Below are 20941 nucleotides of genomic sequence, written 5' to 3'. Positions count from 1 at the left end.
GGTGTCTTTACTGGTAAGTTTTAGCGGTTACATAAAAACACTGAGGAGCAACCTTGAGCACTGCACCTATATTGTCTATACTGCTTAATTGGTAATTAGTTGATCACCTGCTCCTTGGCTCTGCTTCTAGAAGATGCTTCTTTGGAGTGCAACTTGCAAATTATTCTCAAAATTAGAGCTTCTAGGCTTTCTCTTTGCTCGTGGTCTTTCTATAAATTTAAGTTTGTGCCGTGGATTGTCCCGAGTCATGTTCTTGGTTTATGTTTGTTAGACATTCTGATTTGCCAGATACATAGACTGATAGCAAAAAATTATTATACTTCCTCTACACAAAAAATTGTCAATTTTAGCATTAATTTTTAATTATGCAATATCAAAAGAATGCCTTTTCTCCAAATGCTGTCAGTGAGTAAAAGAAAACTAAGACTGCTGTGTACAGTGTGAAACTACTGAAACTTTTATTTTGGATACTACTGTTTCATTTAAACTTTTTTTTTCTTCCAGTCTCACTTTATTTCTGCACTGACAGTGGTGTTTGTAAACTCCAAATCCCTCTCTTCACTTAAGATTGATGATACACCAGTAGATGATCCATCTCTCAAAGTGCTAGTGGCTAACAACAGTGACACGCTCAAACTGTTGAAAATGAGCAGCTGTCCTCATGTTTCTCCAGCTGGTAAGCTACCGTGTTCTCGTTTTTTAAAATGTGTGCATTACATTCTGTCTGAGACCAGTAAACTCCTGAAACAACAGGGGTGGGGTGAGAGTGAGGATGAATGCGGTATCTACAGCAACTGTCACTGAATCAAATACTAATTCAACTGGTTGTCAATCCTTCCATCCCACCACTTGCAGAGTCAATACTGAGCTAATAATACAATAATGCACCTCTGCTCTGGACAAATGATTAAGCTCTAGTGGAACTTGTATGTATTGACTTGATAGCGTACTACTTTTGCAATGACTATTTAAGTATTCCAGTATAAATAAGCTTTTTTGGAATATGAGTTCTTTTTCTGCGGCTCATTATGTATGAGTTTTGAGTGTTGCAATGTCAGGGATTATGAAGATGCTGGTTTAGTCATTCTGAAAGCGAGCAATTTAATCTTTTACTGGAGGTTAACTGCAGACAGCATCAACAAAGGAGAGATGCGACTGAGCAGTGCAGAACTTCTGCCGTTACCAAATGTACTTCGTTAGCACTCTGAAGGGTGTTTATAGCAAGAATGAAGCCAGCTCATATCAGAATGAAAGCACTGAGATTCTTGAAGTTCATAGAATTAACGTTTGTGGAATACTTACGCAATGCAGAGCAAGATTGTTAAGTTGATGGACTGTGAATCTGTTTTACACTGAGAAATGGAAGAGGAATTATAAATGAGATGCTGGCAACTTAGTTAAATTGCTGTTCTGAGGATAAGTAGAAACTACTGTAGTCACTGTAGCTTTCTTCATCCAAATATTTTCAGTCTGTAAATATTAGGTATGTTATATGTAAAATTCACTGGGGGGAAAATGATACCATAGCAGAGAGCATGTTGCGGTAGTGATAACAAACTAAACACAAACTTAATACCTTTTGCAAATGTTAGCTGTCAGACAAAACCTTGTGTTTGGTTTTGTATAAAAAAAGTCCTGAAAATGCAGGTTTGTTTTGCAGCAGATTTTTCCAGCCAAGTCTTCACCAGCGTGTTAACTGGAATGTTATTTCCTTCAAAGCTTTGTAATAATAGATAGGGAGTTGTTTAAATTAGCTTGAGTGACTGGTTTTTTTCTGACTTAACATTTCATTTGAGAATCCTTGTGTGTGAGAAGTACAGGAGCCATAATGTGTCTCAGGAGGAAGAGGCTGCAGCAGTAATTTGTAGTTAGGCAAAGAGTAATTTCCTTGGACTTTGATCCAAGAGCAACCTGTCAGCTCCAGCAGACTCTGCTGGCTTGTGGCTAATCCTTGCTGGAAGGTTTTATGGAACATCACGCACTTGATAATTTGGGAGAGGACACAGGTTTACGAAGTTGTTTGGTGTATTTTGTCTGATGTATCTTGTACAATGCATTAGTGACAAAACCAGAGAATGCGAAGCAAACAGCAGGAGAGTTTGATTGCTTAATTTGAGTCTGGGTGTGCCTTGAGATGGAGAAAAAATAGAACATAAGAAAGGAGCTGGTATCGGGATAGTTGGCTTCAGAGCAGACAGGCTGCAAAAATTAGACCTTTAAGGAAAATGAGAAACTTGGAGCACCAAGATGTACCTGGATTCTTTTCCTATTGGGAATATTATAATTAGCAGGCCACTATAAATGTGGAAAAAACTTTAATTGAACCAAAATAGCCATGAATTATGCAAAACTAATTACTTACAGATGCGCTTAAAATTGTATAATATGCCTTCAAATTGCAGTTTGGGGGGTGGGCGTAATGTTCAGTACTAGATCAGTTCTTAAGGATTTTGTTAGTGAAGGACAGAGAATAATGCAAGTAGTGCAAGAGAGACTCCACTACTGCGGGGATAAAGGAAAAAGATTGATATAAGACTGAATTGATTCTAGAAGATGCTTTTGAATAATCCCTAAATTACTGTACAAAGACAGAGGAATGTTTGGGTTTGGGCTGGAGAAACTAAGGCAGTGGTTTGTTTCTAAACTTTGTGAACACCTCTCAAGCTTCTTCTGCTTGCTGTTTCCTCTCTGAACTTTAACTTGCATCAGAACTGCAGCAGTGCCTTGTAAAACAAAGTAACAGTTATTTTAAAATCCATATTGATGTACTGTTGATTATTACCTGATATTACCTGAAATATTAGCTACTGGAACAGAGGGAACTGACAGCATTTCTGTAACGGCTGTGTTTCTGCGCTGCTTTGAGGATAGGTGGGTTGCTTCTCTTTGAATGGGGGACGGGGGGAAAAGCAAGGCGTAGGGTGTTTCTGCATCAGCAGTTTAGTAGAGCGGGGGGGTGGTGGGCGTTGATGCAAATCTGTGCTGTATGAATGCACCACTTGCAGCTTGGGCTCCAGGCAGGCTCTCCAGTAACCGTCTACACTGTATTCATTGTCAGTTCTATATGCAGGATATATCATTTCATTGCCTGTATGTGACAGGGATATGCAGTCCTAGACCCATAAAAGAACTGTGGCAAGTTGAACCTCAGTTCTTCCCTTTTTGCATTACACTAGTCAATAACGCGCCCTTACAATTAACAAAGATTATTGTTTGAAGGATGGCAGTTGGATAACAAGCTGGTTTGGATGCTAAATTTGTAGCAAGTTGTTTTCTGAAACTGTGTAGTGGTGAAACAATGTATCTCTACGAAGCAGCATGCATGAGTCTGCTTAAATGGAGGGGCCATGGTAGCTCGTATGGGAGTATTGCTGTAAGGGTAACTTTGTTATGACTTAAGGACAGGAAATGATATCTGGAATGTGTAGAAGGTATTTCTAAGGTTATTCTAATTTTGTACTCCAATTTAAAAAAAAAAAAAAAAAATTCCTGGATTTTCACTTCATCTTTGATACCATACCCTCTCCCCTGAATGAAATAATGAATGCGCTTACATATATACACTGTTTTTACAGGAAATAGTTGCAATAAGAGTTTGGTTAAAATTCTGCTTACCTAAATTCTGTGGTTTTTTATTCACTTAACAAACTTTCTCTATTCGAAAGGTCAGTATTTGATACAATTAGAAGAGCTTCTGATGCATGTGTTCTTGCAGATCCTTAGGTGGAAAATACATACGCTTTTCCTATATATATTCATGCATTGCAATATTTTTATGGTAACTTTTTTAAAGAAAGTATTTTTAAAGTCAGTACAGGCTTTTGAGTTTAATAACTGCATCTTAAAATAACCGCTGTTTTTCTGTACTTCTTCCCACTGCTTCAAAGCTATAGTCTATTGAGCTCAGGTTTTTCAGTGGCATATTAAATGCTGTGTTCTCATCTCCTCTATTAATGGAAAGACCATATCCTGAATTTCACACAGTTTTCTGGGTCACATGAAATGCAAAGGACTGTATGCTTTTTTTTTTAGTGCTTTTTTTTAGCACTGTTACCAGTGTGGTACCTTTTGCTTGTATCTGGAAATAGGATGAGTGGAAACTTTACAGACTGAACTGAATTCTTCTTGTTAATGGCTTTGTCTTCAGTGAGCAGCAGGTTATATTAATTCATTAAAGGGAGAGTCTGAAAATCACTGTTCTAGGAATTACTGCTCCCATTTTTCAGTGTTTTCCTTCTCTTTTGCTGTTGCTTTTCCAAATGTAAGTATTTGCGCTTTGCTAGAAAGAACAAATACTGACAGCAGCAAGTTCTGTATTGAATTAAAACCTAGCATTCATTTTACGCTTGCTTCCCTCAGGTGACAGATTTTATTCGTGGCTGCTTTGTCAGCCACAGAGAGGGACAGCAGTTCTTCCAGAGCAGGCTAGGGAAATACTTTTATTATGAGTAAGCCCCCTGTACAAAATTGAATTTGTGTATATGTGGCCTTACAGAAGGGCAGAACAGTCAAAAGTATGTTTTTAATTTGTTTGTCACATGAGAATCAGCTCCCACAGGAAAGTATACAATGCAGTGTGTTAACTTCTTTGGTTCCCTAGCGAAACAGCAATGTAGTCGCATTACTGTATGTGTATCTTAATGTGTAGGTACAAAGAAGTCAAAAGACCACACTTATGTGAAAAAGATTCATGTTCTGGTTGTCCAGTACCGTTTTGTTGTGATGTTAGGTCTTGACTGCATGTTGAAATACCTGGTCTTTGTACTCTCTTGACATACATAAACAAAATCAGTTTTGTGCTTCTTGTTCAGTTATTTATCTGTGCAACCCCTTTCATAATGTTCTCTTTTCCCAGGTATCCTTTGCGTGGCTGACCAGTGTCATGGCTTACGGGAATTGGCGCTGAACTACCATCTGCTGAGCGATGAGCTTCTGCTTGCTTTGTCTTCTGAAAAACACGTCAGGTTAGAACACTTGCGCATTGATGTTGTCAGTGAAAATCCTGGACAGACTCAGTTCCACACGATTCAAAAGAGCAGCTGGGATGCTTTCATCAAGCATTCTCCTAAAGTAAATTTAGTCATGTACTTTTTCTTGTATGAAGAAGAGTTTGACCCATTCTTTCGTTACGAAATACCTGTCACTCACCTTTACTTTGGAAGATCAGTAAGCAAAGACGTACTTGGCCGCGTTGGGATGACATGTCCTCGGTTAGTTGAACTGGTGGTGTGCGCCAACGGATTGCGGCCGCTGGATGAGGAGCTGATCCGTATTGCGGAACGTTGCAAGTATCTGTCAGCCGTTGGCCTAGGAGAGTGTGAAGTCTCTTGCAGTGCCTTTGTCGAGTTTGTGAAGATGTGTGGTGGTCGTCTCTCTCAGCTTTCTATTATGGAGGAAGTTTTGATTCCTGATCAGAAATACAGTTTAGAGCAGATTCATTGGGAAGTTTCAAAGCATCTCGGTAGAGTCTGGTTCCCAGACATGATGCCCACGTGGTAAAGTCCTTAAAAGACTTCAGGGTGGGTGGAATAGCACCTTAAACCTAAGCTTACCATATTGTAATTTACTGTATAAGCTTACTTAATACTGTAGTTTTTACTATAAGTTACTTCACTGTTTGATTAGAAAATTAATTTTTCATTCAAAAGTGATTTATGAAATCCAGATTGAAAAATAGAAATCACGGATAGCTCCAAAACCCATTTTCCTCCAAACAAAAATCTGGTTTAGATTTGTTCTTTTTAATTGATGGCGACGTAAGACTTTGACGGAAATAAAAAACGTATTTAAAATATTGAAATGTACGTGCAAAATACCAGTTTTAATATGCTGCCCTTCTTTGACTTAGATACTAGTATTGGGCACGATCAGATTTGATTTTAAAAAACAAGCAAAACCCCACCGAAATTGCATGTTTCTGTTGCAGAATTACAGCATTTCTAAAGTCAGTCACCTAGATGACAAGATTAAGATTATAAGGAGTATTTAGTAGGCTGTGAAATACACACGTTCTTTTATATAAACGTCGTAAAAGGCAAGAGCAATACACAGTAATATAGTTTAGACAATTAAAATACTAAGTTTGCTACCTTATTCAACAGATTATTAGATCCGTCTAAAATGTAGTTAAGAGAGCAAACAAATAGTAGTGCGAGCTACCAAAAGTGGTGTGGGTTCCCCCCCCATACATTTTAATGTAGTTTGCTTATGGGGGCTCAGATCTGTGTCTAAACCTGTTTTAAGGTATTTTACGTCTAGCTCAGGAAGCGAAAGCATTCTGGGGACAAATGTAGATACATTGTATTTAAAAACACATCGGAGTTAATGAGCTGTTCTTGCACGGTAACTGGTTTTGCAGCATAAGTTTAGGTGGAATAATGTAGTGTTTAGTAAATGAACCCTGCAGTGTTAAATGGGATGACGTGGGCGTGAACGGTGTGAGACAAGAAAGTTAAAATTTGAATGGTGACCAAGAACCTTTTAACAAAATCTTAGACCTTTTGGCTGCTTTCAATTTGAGAGAAATGACATTGTAACAGTTGCTTAAGCTGTATAAACTAATTGTATACTGTAAATCTGTTTCAGAAATGTTTATGTATAAAGTGAATGTTTGATAGATGATCATTTTGTATACCTTTAATTCAGCTAGTTTGATCATTTCATAATATTTAAAAACCTAAAAGCAGTAAACTTGCGTGAAGTAGATCAGTAGGCAAAAATCTGTTTTGAATACTTGGTTAAATCGATTTTTATTAAAGAAAGTTTTTAGTCTGTAATTGGTGTAGGCAACACATTGCCTGTGATCTGGATGTGGCTTGTGACTTCATTTCTTACCGCCAACAGTTACATTATTTTTCTCTTTTATATTATTGATTGATGACACTAAAGTATTCCTGCGACTGCTGAATGTGTCGGAAGGGGTGGTCAGCCACCACCGAGGCAAAGCTGCTCCAGCTCTGGGCTGTATCCAGCTTAGCTGGTGGCTGCTTCTCATTGGAGCTGTTCAGCTAGTTCTGGTAATAAGTAGATTTTCTTCATTTCTGACTTCGGTAATGTTTATCCAAATGTATAGCTCAAGTGTAATACACTTATGAGCATATTTAAGTGCATAACTATATTTTGAGCAAACATTGCTCAGCGGACTCGACATCTTTATGGGGGAGTTGTATGTTTCGGTAGAGCTTTGATTTAAAAATCACGTTTTATGAAATAACGCAGTTTTTGTATTAGAATTTGTTAAATTAATGTAATACTATAACTAGCTTTTATTTGTATAAAAGGTGTCAATATATTTAGTCCGTAAAAGTAAAAAAGCTCGGTGTTTTTTATATTCTGACTTTTGGAATTGCCTGTGTGATAGAGTAACACTACTAATCTGGGGAAGAGGACATGTTTTCACTAAACTAATGTGTGAAGTAATCTCATTAACGCAGCTAAAACCTCTCTGGACCTTGACTGCTGCTGTCCTGATGCTGGCAAGGTGAGTAGATCTGTTGCTTACCGCTTCCGTAGCGGCAACAACTGAAAGGCAAGACACAGACTGAATTCACTGAGTTCCCTCACTTCTGGAGTTCACATCTTTGAAGCCCAGCATCCTGCTTCCCACAGGGAGACCTCCAGCAGATCCTGAGGTGGGGAACATCTGAGCAGCTGAAGGCTTTATGTGTAGTTGTAGTGGAACTGCTTTCTCCAGCAAGGAAACTGGCTGGCCTCTTCTGAGAAGGTCTCTGTCTTGTTGCAGAGACTTCAAAAAGTCCTTCATGGATGTGATATTAGCATAGTGTCATAACAGTTATCAAAATGTTCAGGGATAAGAAAGCCACTTGAAAGCAGTTGTATCTCTCCCAGCGAACGTCGTCAGTTTTTGTACATCAAACCAACTACAGCATCCTGATCTCAAATAATACAGCTATAAAACAAACTTCCCAGGCAAGCCTACATTCTAAGTAGCTTCAGAAAAAGCTACAATCCTCCTTTTTAACAAATCTTGTACAATTCTTATTTTGCCTTGTACGCATGTAGGAAAAAATGAGTAATAATTAAAAAAAAAAATTAAAAAATCCATGACACAAGTAGTAACAAGCGTACCACTAGTTCACCAGAAACATGAACATGGTTGTCTTACAGCTGTATAAAATAACTTTCCCTGGATTCACCTTTATTTCTTGTTGTTTTCAGAAGACAATCCAGCGTTGGCTTGGTTGTCCAGTTTTGGGTCGGAGTTGTTAATGCATGCAGTGGCAAATCTTGCCTTGGAACACAAGTGCTGTATCACTTCGGGTTTTGGATATAAAATTACTCTTGAAAGCTGCTGATGCCAGACAGCTGGGGCAACCCTGGCCAGCCATGCTAGTTTACAGTGAGAACTTGTAACAAAAATGAAAAGGTGAGTGATTGAAGAGCAGCTGGTTACATTAATTCTGTAATTTCCAGTGATTTACCCAAAGCTACAAACCTGTGCATTTCAGTGGGTTTTTTTGGAGTGATTTCTAGTCAGAAACTTCCGTTAATACTACGCAAACTGCTCTAACCACACAGGTATAAAAATTAGCTATATCTATTACAACTGTTGTTTGTATGCCAAATTAATTTCCCATGAATTTAAAGCAGGGTTCGTCTGGGCCTCTATATTTGGAGTAGGCCTGACTAGAACCTAAACTTTGTTGCATTACTTCAGAGAGATCTGTCTTGATCCTTGGCTGGCCTCGTCGGTTGCACATGGAACGGTAAAAGTAAATGCTGCTGCTGTACCTAAAACTGGAGCATTGATTTAATGAGGAAACTTGTGAAATCTTAAAGGGACTCAGAACTTCAGTGTCTGTAGTTCAGACTACAAAATAATTTTCCTAAAATACAGATGGTGTAGAAATAAACTCCTTGGAGATATGACTGAAGTATCAAAACTAGGACGGTGAAACCACAGTTAACCTTAGATGTTCTGTATGTTCATGAGCCGGACTAGGGAAGTGATCATCCCCCTGTACTCGGCACCGGTGAGGCCCCACCTCGAGTACTGCGTTCAGTTTTGGGCCCCTCGCTACAAGAGGGACATTGAGGTGTTGGAGCGTGTCCAGAGAAGGGCTACAAAGCTGGTGAGGGGTCTGGAGGACAAACCTTATGAAGAACGACTGAGGGAGCTGGGATTGTTTAGCCTGGAGAAGAGGAGGCTGAGGGGAGACCTCATCACCCTCTACAACTACCTGAAAGGAGGTTGTAGAGAGATGGGGGCTGACCTCTTCTCCCTGGTGACAAGTGACAGGACGAGAGGAAACGGGTTCAAGTTATGTCAGGGGAGGTTTAGATTAGATATTAGGAAACATTTTTTCACTGAAAGGGTTATTAAGCATTGGAATAGGCTGCCCAGGGAGGTGGTGGATTCACCATCCCTGGAGGTGTTTAAAAAAAGGGTAGGTGGGGCACTTAAGGACATGGTTTAGAAGTGGCTTTTGTCAGGGTAGGTTAAAGGTTGGACTTGATGATCTTAAAGGTCCCTTCCAACCTCAGCGATTCTATGATTCATCCTTTTCATTAGGTTTCTCTTGTAGGATCACATCCACTGCTGGCTGTTGGAGTTCACGTGCTTTGAAACAGAGACTGTGGTGTGCTTTCTGCTCTGCTTTCCACCTCTGCTTTAAGGACGATGTGACATAGGAGATGATTCTTTTCATTTTAGCCATTTTTCCTAGACTGAAAATACAATGTATTTTCTGGATGGCTGGTAAGGTCTATTTTCACTATCTAATATTGCTAATTTGCAATCAGCAGCTGATGGTGGGGTTTTTTTATGCTTTAGACTTACAATGGAGTCTAAATTATAAGTGGAAGAGCAGAAGCCTGCTCCAGTCAAGTTACTCCCTAGTGGTGGCAGCTTCAAAACCAGAAGAACCTCAACATCACTGACACCATCTTCATTTATGATACTGAAGGCGGCAGCTCTCCTCATCCCGATCATCTGTGAGTGCGTTTGTGTGGGGGAAAGCAGAAAGCGTTTGTGCCAGCTGTTGTCATCGCATGGCCCTTCAGGGAGCAGGAGCCGCGCGCTTGATTTGACCCTGATGTATGACAAGCCTTGGTTGAGGACCCTCCTGGAGCAAAGTCTGGGTTCCAGCCCCGAGCAGCTCAGTGGTATGAAAATGAAGCAGCGTTGCACAAACCCACTGTGCAGACTTAAAAATTTTCATATTACAGAACGATCGTGTATTTTGACCCTTAACTGCAACATGCATAAAAGCAGGGAGCAGAACCAAGCACAGCCTAAAGTGACTGACAGCTCCTGTATTCGAAGCATGAGCAATGACTCAAGGACGCATTCCCTGGAGACAGGTAAAAGAAAGTAGAGCTTATCCCTGCCCCCGGCAGTTAGGACAGCCCCTGGTTCATACCATCAGGCAAGTGCTATTACCAGCTGGTGGTGAGTGGGATGTCAGGTGTTACCCTTTTATTTCTGCTCCAGCTCAAATGTCTGAGCTAAATGGGTGGTTTTCAGGCACAAACAACGACAGATCATCAGGTGTACAGAAGCTGTTAGATATCACAGACGTTTGCTTTTTAAGCAATGGAAGTATCATCCTTAGGGATCTATTTGGGGCTTGTCTAAACTTCACAGAAGTAGCCTACTCATTGCTTCATTGTTATTTTGGATCTAACTCTATAGGCCTAACTCAAGGCTTCTGGATTCTGCCTACAAGAGAGCACTGCACTCGCTAACTCCAGTCTAAATGCGAGTGAAACTATTCTCGGTGCAATAATTAGACAACTTCAACAACTGCACCTCTTCCAGAATTGCAGTTTGTGCTGGTGGAGCTCATTTCCACCTGGCTGTGCATTCCCTCTGAACAGTTGGCTTTTTGGTCAGAACCTTAGAACTCCCAAACAGAGAGCAGCAAAGAAAGCGAGGAGTCCTCTCCTCTCCAAATATTGTGCCTATGGAAGTAATAAACGCGGGCCTCAGAAGGAGCTCGTGTATGCTAAAAGAAGGACAACTACTATATTGATAATTAGTACCTTAAAACCTGAGGACAGAGTTCCTCTTCCTTCCGAAGTGAGACACAAACTTGTATATGCGCATGGCTGCATAGAGGAATCGTCAAATGGCCATCAGTATGACCTACTACAGAAAATATTCGGAGATTTTTGTCTCAAATAGTTGCTTCTTCCTGCTTCTGACTGGAAGGGATGCAGTGTCCTTGACAAATAATTGTTCAGTTGTCTTCATCTTACTTTTCTTTTTTTTGTTGCCTGAAATTTACTGTCCTCTAATTTTTGACTAATATGTGATAGGAAGGATCTCTTTTTTTCTTTATGCGACTTCCTGTACTATCCAGAGTATTAGGGTTAGAGTAGAACATGCTAAATTAAGCAGATTGTACAGATTAAATTGGAGAAGGGAGAAAGGGCTGTTATTTAGTTACAAGGAGCCCAGGATATTATAAACTTGTACTGACAGAACCATGAAGTTACATTTTCCCACAGCCATGAAAAGTGGTTACTACTTGCCTATAGGCATCCATTGCTTCTGATTCAGGTTCTTTAATAATAATGAAGGTTTTACCTCTGTAATCAGTCAGCTATGTCAAGTTGTTGTATAATCTAGAGTTATTACCAGTCCACAAACACCTATCTTCTCATTAGGAGCTGTGCAAGGCAGCTTTGATACGTGGGATTCAGCTACTGTTACTTGTGTATTGGAGGATTTGGTGTTTCCAGTTCTGTGGGGCTCTTTTACATCCCCCAGCTGTAAAGGGAAAAGAATGACTTTGGTGTCTAGGCTCCCTGGGTCCGGTATGAAGATGATGTAGTACTGTACAGTGAAGGAACAGCACTGTCAGGCTGAGCAGAGAACCTCTTTTACCAACTAGGGGAGAGCATGACCCATCCCACCATGGCATCTGCTTCAGGCTCTGAAAAGTCCCTCTAGCTGCATCACTGATACAAGCTTTGTAGCAAATGCTAGAGAAGAAGGTTTGGGGGCTTCTATTGGCTTGGTTCCATGATCCTATTTTCCCCTGCGGAGCTTGGGACACTGGTTTTGAGGTTGAGGCTTTTTCCTGAGGGGATAAATGCAGATTTGCGGTTCAAAGTTACAAAAACACATCTCAACAAGAACACGCCTTCTCTAGAGAGGCTTGTTCCTCCCTTTTATCTCCCCTAGTGCCTCCTGGATTACCTTCTTGGTGGGTAACCTAAAGAATATGAAACTGCTGGTTAAAGCACAGGCTTCTGACTTTGGCTGCAGAGAGTCTTTCAAGCCGAGGTAGAAGATGAAGTTTCATGTAACAGTAGAACTAATTAGCACCTTTCCCCTGCAGAACAGAGGTGCTTTCATCATCTCATTCCCATTACACAATAACACAATTCAACTAATTAATTTTAGTGACTTTTGTAACACAAGGTCAATTTTCTGCCATTCTTATGATTTGAATCAAATCACTGTGTACTTGCACCATGTACTCCCCTCTTTGTCTGGAGCAGGCTATTAATTCAGCTCAAGCCAATTGAAACAGCAGAGTTGGGTGCCCCTGTTTGTAACTACTGAGCCATGAAGCAGTAATAACCTCTGCAGGAACGCCACTCGTTCTGCAACTGGTTTAAAACCCAAATTGAGCAGTGTACACTTGGAGATGATTATGCTGCTGCAGGGATTTTTTTTTTTTTTTTTTTTTGTGTATAGGCATCTCACTGCTCTCCAGAAAGCCAGCCTTCCTTTGGCATTGGTCAGTTGGGTTTAAAGGGAACCAGTTGCCAGGTTGCTCTGGTCCTGTTTGTGGCTATGCCTAAAGGACACTACAGGGGACACGGCACCATGACTGCAAGCACCACTGCCAGTAAGAGGCTGCAATCACTTTTTACAGGCAAGTCTGTGACAAGCACTGAATCTTAACTTTGACACCCTACAAACTGTCACTGCTTCTTTCATATTAAGGATTCCATGCTTGTTAAAGACATGTAAAATGAATATAAACATGACTTCCATGAAACTGACCTTGAAGCCGCGAGTAGACTTTTAGACAGGAGACTGCTAGAACACTGCAGTTATGCATCAAAGTTGATGTGAAAAACAGGCTGTTTATCTTGTATCTGTGCTAGAAAACTCACGCACAAATCTTAGGAAGAGCCATCTGTATTGTGAAGGAAGCAAAGTGGTGACAAAATACCACCCATGCCATCTTCTAATAGATCCACAGCCCCCTTTCCACCCTGCTGCGCACTAACTTCGTTAACCAGAGAAGAGTTCATAGGTCCCAGTTGTACAAACCAAAGAAATACAGAAACAGCGATCTAAGGCACACGTTGGAAGAATTAGGCACATCTAGGCACTCAGGTTTGTTAGCTCCAACACATGGATAGCCAAGTTGGTCAGGACAGAAGGTTCTTGTAATGCTTATGTCCCATCTCTGTTGGTGGCCAGGTGCTATCTGTCACCACGTGGCCATATATGTGGAGAGGGCCCAAGACCGGAGTAGGCAGGCTGCTTCCCATTCACCCTCTGGCACTGCAGAGTTTAGCCAAGAGGGGCCACATCAGCCTACCTTCAGGCAGCAGGTGTCCATGGTTACACAGAAGGTGACCAAGTCAGAGATGCTGAAGCGTTCATGAACGTATCGTGCAGGTAATAACAAAAAAAGGCATAGTCTTTCATGTGGTGTAGCAAAGCCTTCCCAACACAATTTTTACAGTTAGCAATGAAACATACAACACTTTAATGCCATCACGGTAGCGCTCCAAAATCCTTAAGGATGTTCTGGCATAAGGGCAAGTTCGGTTCTTCAGTAAGCAATTACACACCAAAGGATGCTTTGCTTCCAATAGGTAAAGGGACCTCTTCATAAATTATTTTGAGATAAGGGTACTTCATAGGCAAAAACCAGTATTCCAAGTTGTAGAAGAGGTAAAACTGACCATTCAAGATGACACGATCAATTATTTTTAAAAGATCCAGGAAAAACTCTCCAACTGTCTGATGAGGTTTGAAGGGATAGTAGAAGTCTCTTATAGCTGCTGACAATGTCTTGTTTCCTAGTGGTCCAAAAATAGATGTTTCATTTCCCAAATAAATTGGTTCTCCACTGAATAAAATTATGCTCGTATAGTTTGTTTGTATCTTCTTAAATACAGCTCCTAAGTCAGCCAGCTTCTGGTACGTTCTCAGTATAAATTTAGAGCATTCGTAAGAGTCAAACCACACTATTGATTGTTTGTCGGGACTTGCTTGAACTGTCCAGGTCTCGTAGTAAATGCCAGTCTCATTGTCATATTTTACCCATTTTGCCATTTCATTAAACATAGTTCCTGTAAGAGATAAAAATAAGCATTACAGAGACAAGGTAACAAATGTATGACTCAAAATATTTTTCATCAATTTCAAGGTTTGCCTCCCTTCCCTGCAAAAGTTTACCTGCAACATTACCTAGCCCTACAAAGACATAATGCTTAGGTTAGAGGGAAAAGTGATACCCCACTGAATAAACTATATTTACATGTAAGTTATTTAAACTGTAATTCCTTCTTCTGCCCCATTTCCTGCTACTATGCCAGAAGATCCAAAAGTCAGGGAACCATGACGCTTCTCATTTTGTTTTATCCATGTAGGCAAACAGGGCAGATGATAGTACAACCTACGAGAGATGCTGACAAAGTGCTCACCAGCACAGCAGGCGTTTCTGCACTTCCTCAAGTTTTAACTAAATTCATAATTCAGGGCAGAAGTTTTCATATCTCCCCCATAAGAAACCTTAGACTGAGACACCCTGCTGTTCTAGCAGCTCCTCAGCCAGCAAAGTTGAACTAAGCCAAATGATATGAGCAGGATGTGAAGACCAGTAAACTTAAAGACCTTGTGGACTATTTTTTTTATTTAGAATACGTGCTTGGAAGTGTTTTGGTGATTTCACAGCTGGAATGAGGAAGACATCTCTAACACAGCTCATCCCTCCAGCAGCTCCATCCTTGTGATTCAACTGCCTCCCCAAAATAAGAGCTGAAAGACAGGACTTATCTTCCTTTTGTTTTTCCCGTAGTCCTAGCCTAGCCCTTCCCGCTCTCTCTTTCCACAGGGCACAGGGTACAACCATCTAAGACTCAAACCCGTCTACCACCTCGCATTCATAGCATGGCCAAATTTTGTGGATTCTTCTTGTACCATACATCAGAAGACGCAGTCAGATGACAGCTTGCAATCATGACAGCATTCCAAGCCATGACCTCTCTTTAGCTGCAAGCGTCACTGCTGTGGGTACAGTAACTGGGCTTGGTAGCTGCTGAAAAATAGGCGCGACTGTTGCAAGCAGTTACCTCGCAGTTCAGGGGTGGCAGACACCAGACAGACCTGTGTCACTAACACTGCCCTGCACACAACAGCCAGCCTCTCACATTAAGTCTGAATTCACTGCAATCTTGCATTCGTCAAGACCAACGAAGAGCACTGCGTGCCACACATCTCCCTCCAAAACAAGCCGCAAAGGTCAGATTGCTGGGTCTACCCTTCATCAGAGAGTAAATACATCTCGCACTTACCCTACGGTAAGGCACGTGTGCGAGCTACTACCTCAGAGTAACTAAAGCTCTGCACATTCACCCCCTTATAACCATTCTTCGTTCCACACTTAAGGGCTTTTGGGCTTCACAGTAAACATTAACAATCATTCTGTTCAGTGAAAGTGTCGGATACTTTCTTTTTTAATTGCCCATGACTTGGTTTAATAAAACAGCAAGTCATTTAAATCTGTATCAAGAACTGTACTTGCTATACACTGTAGATGGCCTTGAAGCTCCCCTTTATTTTCTCAAATTCCTACCAGATTAGCTTCCTAGTGTATTCTGCAAGGCATGTTATTGAAAAGGATTTGTCTCTCCTAACAAGACCGAGATGGACTTAATCTGACGTTCTGGCCTTAACATCTTAAATTAAACCAAAATATTACAGGTTAATGCATGGCTCTATGATAATTTGTTGGAAGATGCCTACACAGTCAAAAATCAGACTCTGGATATTCCTGCCCTATTGCCACAAAAGAAACACACTGCTAAGTAACATTAACCCGGACGATGGGCTTTAGAAGAAAATGAAAATGGTTCAGTGTTGCCTCTGACACGGCTGACAAACAGCTCCGTAGGATCTCGCAAGGGCAAAGAGGATCCAGCTGTGTCATGCATTAAAGCCCTCTCCCACAAAATGGGATGCCTTTTGCCTGCTCTCTGAAAGAATTCAGCTCATGATGCTGTTCATCTGTGCTTGCATCCGTTCACCCTCTTCCACGGTAACTTTCAGATTCCTAGTGAAATTCAGACAATTCAAAACTCCCAGAGATACCAGCTTCCTAAAAGGTTCCCTGGAAACAGGAAGCGAGAGAGACACAAAGAACCATAACAATGCCTCCACATCCATCCAGTGTAACCTCACCCTTAGGCATCAAATAATCCACACGGGCAGGAAGCATTACAAGTTCCACAACTGTATGAAAATATTTAACTCGGTATTCATACAGAAGAATACAACCATATCAGGCATCAAAGACTTCAGTCACGAGCTACAAACTCACAGGAAAGCAGCCCCACTCGCTTCATTGCTTGAAGAACAGCCTAGAATTTCTTAGCAGCACTGAACAGATTATCTAGAGACTGAGTCCAGCAAAGCTGCTAAAGGTGAAAGCGGGCAAACGTAAAGCACCACATCACACTGGCTGTAACTGACTCTGCACTGTGCCGTGTACGCTATGCTAACTTGGGAAAGAAAGTAGATTTGGTCACACAAAATGCAACTCTCCAAGTCCTCAAAGGACTCTGTTTGTAAGTCATTCGCTGTATTACTACAGCAATCGATCAACCAGATTTATTTAAATGACCTTTTTATTTTAGAATTTCAGTGTTCAGTATATACCAGGAAGCTATTCCAGTGATCATCCACATATTTAGAAGTGCAAATCCTGGTTTTGTTCTATGACATATGACAGAAACCTATTACTGGGGACATTTGCACAGTTTTTATGACACATAATGGGGGAGATGGAAATAGAGATTAATATTTTTTTATATTTTTGAGACTATTTCTAAATATACCTTATTTGTTTGCTCAGTAACGTACACATATTCACCAGTTTTTCTATCTCAGCAGTCATCTGCCACTTCACAATAGAAGGCTTTTCTTTGGTGAAGCCATGTGAAAATAGTTCATAATGGTTCTGTATAAGCTGTTTTGCTATTTTTACACTCAAGAGACTCAAGTGTTTTTGCGCAGCAACACCAAATGACTCTCCTTTAACAGCTCTTCAGTGTGCATTGTTCAAAAGGCAGCAGCCTCATACCACTTTCTGGATTAAAGAAAGTGCAGACATAGTATTTCGTTTTTCGATTAGCATCAGTGACTAACATTGCAAATAACCTACAAAACATAAATTAAAAGATACTGCTTTACCAAGAAGACAAGGCTGACTCTGTATTTTATGATATTAGCACCATCCAAAGCATCTGAAATCTACCTGATATCGTGGTCACAAGAACTAAAGTTCCATTTTCCTTCCAGTGTGCATCATCTATTCCTTCATAAAAGCAGGCAGCTCCCTGGTTACACCAGAATGGCGCTTCCATGCCAGGCCGGAGATGTGGAAATGTGCAGTTCCCAAGCTGGAAGAGCTCATACCACTCCATTGTGTAGTTTTTGCCTGTGAGAGAGCTCTTGAAACCCACAGCATCATGCATAATTTTCTGGAAAAGAAAAAAAAAAAAAGCCCCAAAAGCCAAAATTTTAACATAAAACTGACTTCAGCTTGACCTGTATGTAAGATAAGATGCTTCGGAGCTGTTGTGTAACTGGGTGAGAAGAGGGGAAGCGGTTCCTATAACATCTTGGGTTCAGTAGCACTGATGTATAACATACTAGATGGTACCACACATGTACTTTTACCACAGAGTCACACTGTCTCAGCTCTTGTCCACTGTAAATCCATCCATTGTAAATTCTGTTATTTGGAGGCAGAGAGTCAGTGGGAGCTCATCATCAAACCTCAAGCTTACTGTTGAATCCTTAGCCTCGCAGGGTTATTGAAGAAATAAAGAGCAGAAATGAGTTACCAAAACCAGGTCTTAGTTATGAAAGCCACAAAAGGAATGAGATAAATATTTATTTTAAAAGCTGTAAATACACAAATTGGACCTTCGTTTAACAACTGAGATAGATAACAATATTTGAAGCTATTTCCATTTTTGACACTGTGTGCTTGGTTTTGATGTTGCTATTTCACGTTCACTAGTATTTCTTTATTCATTAGGGATCGTGCTTTGAAGCTTAATTACATATAGCTACAAATATTACTAAAGTTGAGATTCTTTCATATTTGCATGACTCCATGAATGGAGACTTTAGCTCAATACTGATGATAACATTCAAGGAAGATCCTTAAAAGCAGCCAGCTCCCCATCATCCACCGTTCTGACCAGCTAGCTGTCCACTCCTGACGGATATCCATGTTCATACAAATATTTAAGTTTTTAACAACATAAAAGTTAATACACTAAGTGACTGTTTCATCTGACTTATGGGGACAAAGGTATTTTCTTGATGCAGTGCTAGCGCAGAAAAAAAGACACCCAAAACATAATGATGTGTGTATATAAAACACTCCCAATAGGTAGCTCCAGGGGGAATACATTCAAACACACTGACAGTACTGGTCATGCTCTTTTCCTTAGCTGAGCTAAATTCTGTAACTTCTGTTTGAAACATACTGGTCTTTGGATATCTTTCCTATGGATAGCCTAGCTTGTGCGTTCCAGTACTCTTCCATACAAGCATACCCCAGCCTTACAGCTCCCATTCTTGACACCTGGTGTTGAATTGAGCAGAATTTGCCACTATAACTTTGTTAAACAAAAACACCACCTTACCAAATGTCCTAGTAGGTCCCCGTACTTGAATTCCCATACTGGAGCCTGTAGTCGATACACTTCAATTACATCCTCTTCTTTCATAACTGGGATGGCAGAGCCAGTGGGACAGAAGGTGTAGCGAGCTTGGCAGTAAGGATCAGTTTTTGGACGGTAATCAAAGCGCCTGCGTTGAGAAAGAGAAGCACAAAGAATGATAAGCACAGCTTCATGGCTGCAGTAACTGTCTCATGGCTTCCTAAGGGCCTGAGTGGGAAACCTCAAGTGTGCAGCCACCCCCAGAGACAGATTCTTTGATCCAGATCCTGCAATACGTGGAGTGCACAAGTTCATAAGGCCATGGAGGTGCACATCGGCAGAAACAGGACTTAACTTAAAGAGGCCTAAGAACCTACAATCACTGTCTCCATTCATCATTCCTATTAAACCTCAAAAACTGAAGACCAAGTCTGCTTACATATCGCCCTATATACAAACAGCAAAAAACCTTTCAGACAAGTCTTTCTTTCCCACTTTCTTTCAAATTCACTCACTGCATTTCACCTAAAACAAGGTTCCTATATTCCTGTTACCAAAACAGACTGGCATACACAGCTTGCCCAGAGCACAGCCTGGGAGTCTAACACACTCAGGGCTACTGAATGGGACAAATACCACAGCCGTGAGACGACTCGGGGACACAGAACTTCCTACGCCATAGGAAGGCCGTACATTGCTGAGACACCATCGTTTTTTTCCCTGTAGACTACTTCTCCAAGCTTGTTGCGTACTTCACCATGTCTGCTTTTATTTTGTTTGGTTCAGGAGAGGAGAAAGGAAAAAAAAAAAGAGGAGTATGACTGGAAAAAGAACATACAGCAAACACTTATGCCAGCCACACACTTAAGATCTGTTTCTAAATTGCACATCTTCAATTTTTAATTTCCCCTCCCACTGTGCACTGCATGTGACAAGAAGGTAACAGGCATGTTAAAAAACATCAAAATACATTTCTGAGTGTCTCACACTGACAGGCTTTTCTTCCTGATTTTGACTACCCTGAGACCCACCCTTGCAACTACTGAACTTGCTGGAAAACCCCATGGACGACTCGTGACTGCAAGATCGGCTCCTTCAGGCATCACCTGATAGAAATTGAACAGCTAGGAATTACACAAGGGGCTTTCAAAACTTCAGGCACGCATTAGACAGAGAGCAGTTAAACTATAACACCTCCCTTTACAAACAGCAAGCCCACACAAAATACACACGCCAGCATAGCCGTTCGCCTGAAGAGGCTCATTTCTCTCCTGAAGAGGCTCGTTTCCTCAACATAACCAAAGCTACTTGCTTCAGCAGAATGCGGTAACAGGCGCCCCTCTGCCTTCCCCAAACAGCACCGGGCCTCCTTCTGCAGCTAAGGCAGCAAACGGAATTTTATGCCCTTTCAACGAAAAGTCTGAAGTAAACTTCAATCTAAAAAATAAGGTAAGTTGTAACCTGACTTCCTCATCGCAACTTTTTTTGCCTTTTTTTTTTTTTTTTTTTTTTTTGCTAGAACAGGAATTAAAAGGAACATCTTCAGAGCAAGGGCGGTTATTCCCGGGGGCAGCAATCCCACTGCTGACAGAGAGAGCGCAGCTCTAGGCCAGGGACGGCGCACTCGTTCCCTTGTGGGCTTAAATACACCGAATACAGCATAAATGTCAAATAACTCCCTTGATTAAAAAGAGGAAGCCGTTCATGACCTTTTTAGTCTAAAAAAAATGACACAAACATACAAAACAAACAGAAAGCTGACGAACCCTGAAGGAGGAGGAGGTGGTGGAGGTCTCTCAGGCGCAGGCCGCCGGAGCCAAGCAGCCCCGAGGACGCTCCTCTCCCCCGGCTCCGTCCCGCCGGGACCCCCCCCCACTCCCGTCTCACTCACCTGTAAGGCACCGGCCACCGCCGCTGCGGCGAACGGAGCCCCCCGGAGAAACGTGGCCCCCAAACCACCGCCGCCGCCAGCAGCAGGAGCAGCCCGTAGTGGCGGGCGGCACCCATGGCGACGGGGCTGCGAGCCGGGCCTGGGTGCTGCGGG

The 20941-nt window shown here is 41.3% G+C and overlaps 2 protein-coding genes across 3 annotated transcripts in view; one reads left to right on the top strand and one right to left on the bottom strand.

Moving 5' to 3' along the window:
- The window catches only part of FBXL3 (F-box and leucine rich repeat protein 3), a 16697-nt gene extending 9921 nt beyond the window's left edge, over window positions 1–6776 (top strand). For both annotated transcript variants that reach the window (XM_054210574.1, XM_054210482.1), the window contains exons 4-5: window positions 505–676; window positions 4856–6776. In XM_054210574.1, the coding sequence (XP_054066549.1) occupies window positions 505–676; window positions 4856–5499 (816 nt within the window). In that variant the 3' untranslated portion in view covers window positions 5500–6776. The remainder of the gene's footprint in view (window positions 1–504; window positions 677–4855) is intronic.
- CLN5 (CLN5 intracellular trafficking protein) lies at window positions 5786–20941 on the bottom strand. Its single transcript, XM_054210710.1, has 4 exons — window positions 20789–20941; window positions 18880–19045; window positions 17475–17700; window positions 5786–14289 (listed from the first exon to the last, which is right to left on the bottom strand). The coding sequence occupies exons 1-4, from the start codon at window positions 20902–20904 to the stop codon at window positions 13778–13780; spliced, it is 1020 nt and encodes a 339-aa protein (XP_054066685.1). The 5' UTR covers window positions 20905–20941; the 3' UTR covers window positions 5786–13777.

The sequence above is a fragment of the Rissa tridactyla genome, chromosome 1, assembly GCF_028500815.1.
Source record: "Rissa tridactyla isolate bRisTri1 chromosome 1, bRisTri1.patW.cur.20221130, whole genome shotgun sequence".
NCBI lineage: Eukaryota > Metazoa > Chordata > Aves > Charadriiformes > Laridae > Rissa > Rissa tridactyla.
This window is presented reverse-complemented; position numbering and strand designations above follow the sequence as displayed.

What these genes read in the sequence shown, in the direction of transcription:
- CLN5 (XM_054210710.1), bottom strand. Translation starts at nt 20,904, where the DNA reads ATGGGTGCCGCCCGCCACTACGGGCTGCTCCTGCTGCTGGCGGCGGCG. An exon ending in CGGTGGCCGGTGCCTTACAG is followed by an intron (nt 19,046 to 20,788) that starts GTGAGTGAGACG and finishes TTCTCAACGCAG; the next exon opens with GCGCTTTGATTACCGTCCAA. An exon ending in TCTTGTGACCACGATATCAG is followed by an intron (nt 14,290 to 17,474) that starts GTAGATTTCAGA and finishes TATCTCTTACAG; the next exon opens with GAACTATGTTTAATGAAATG.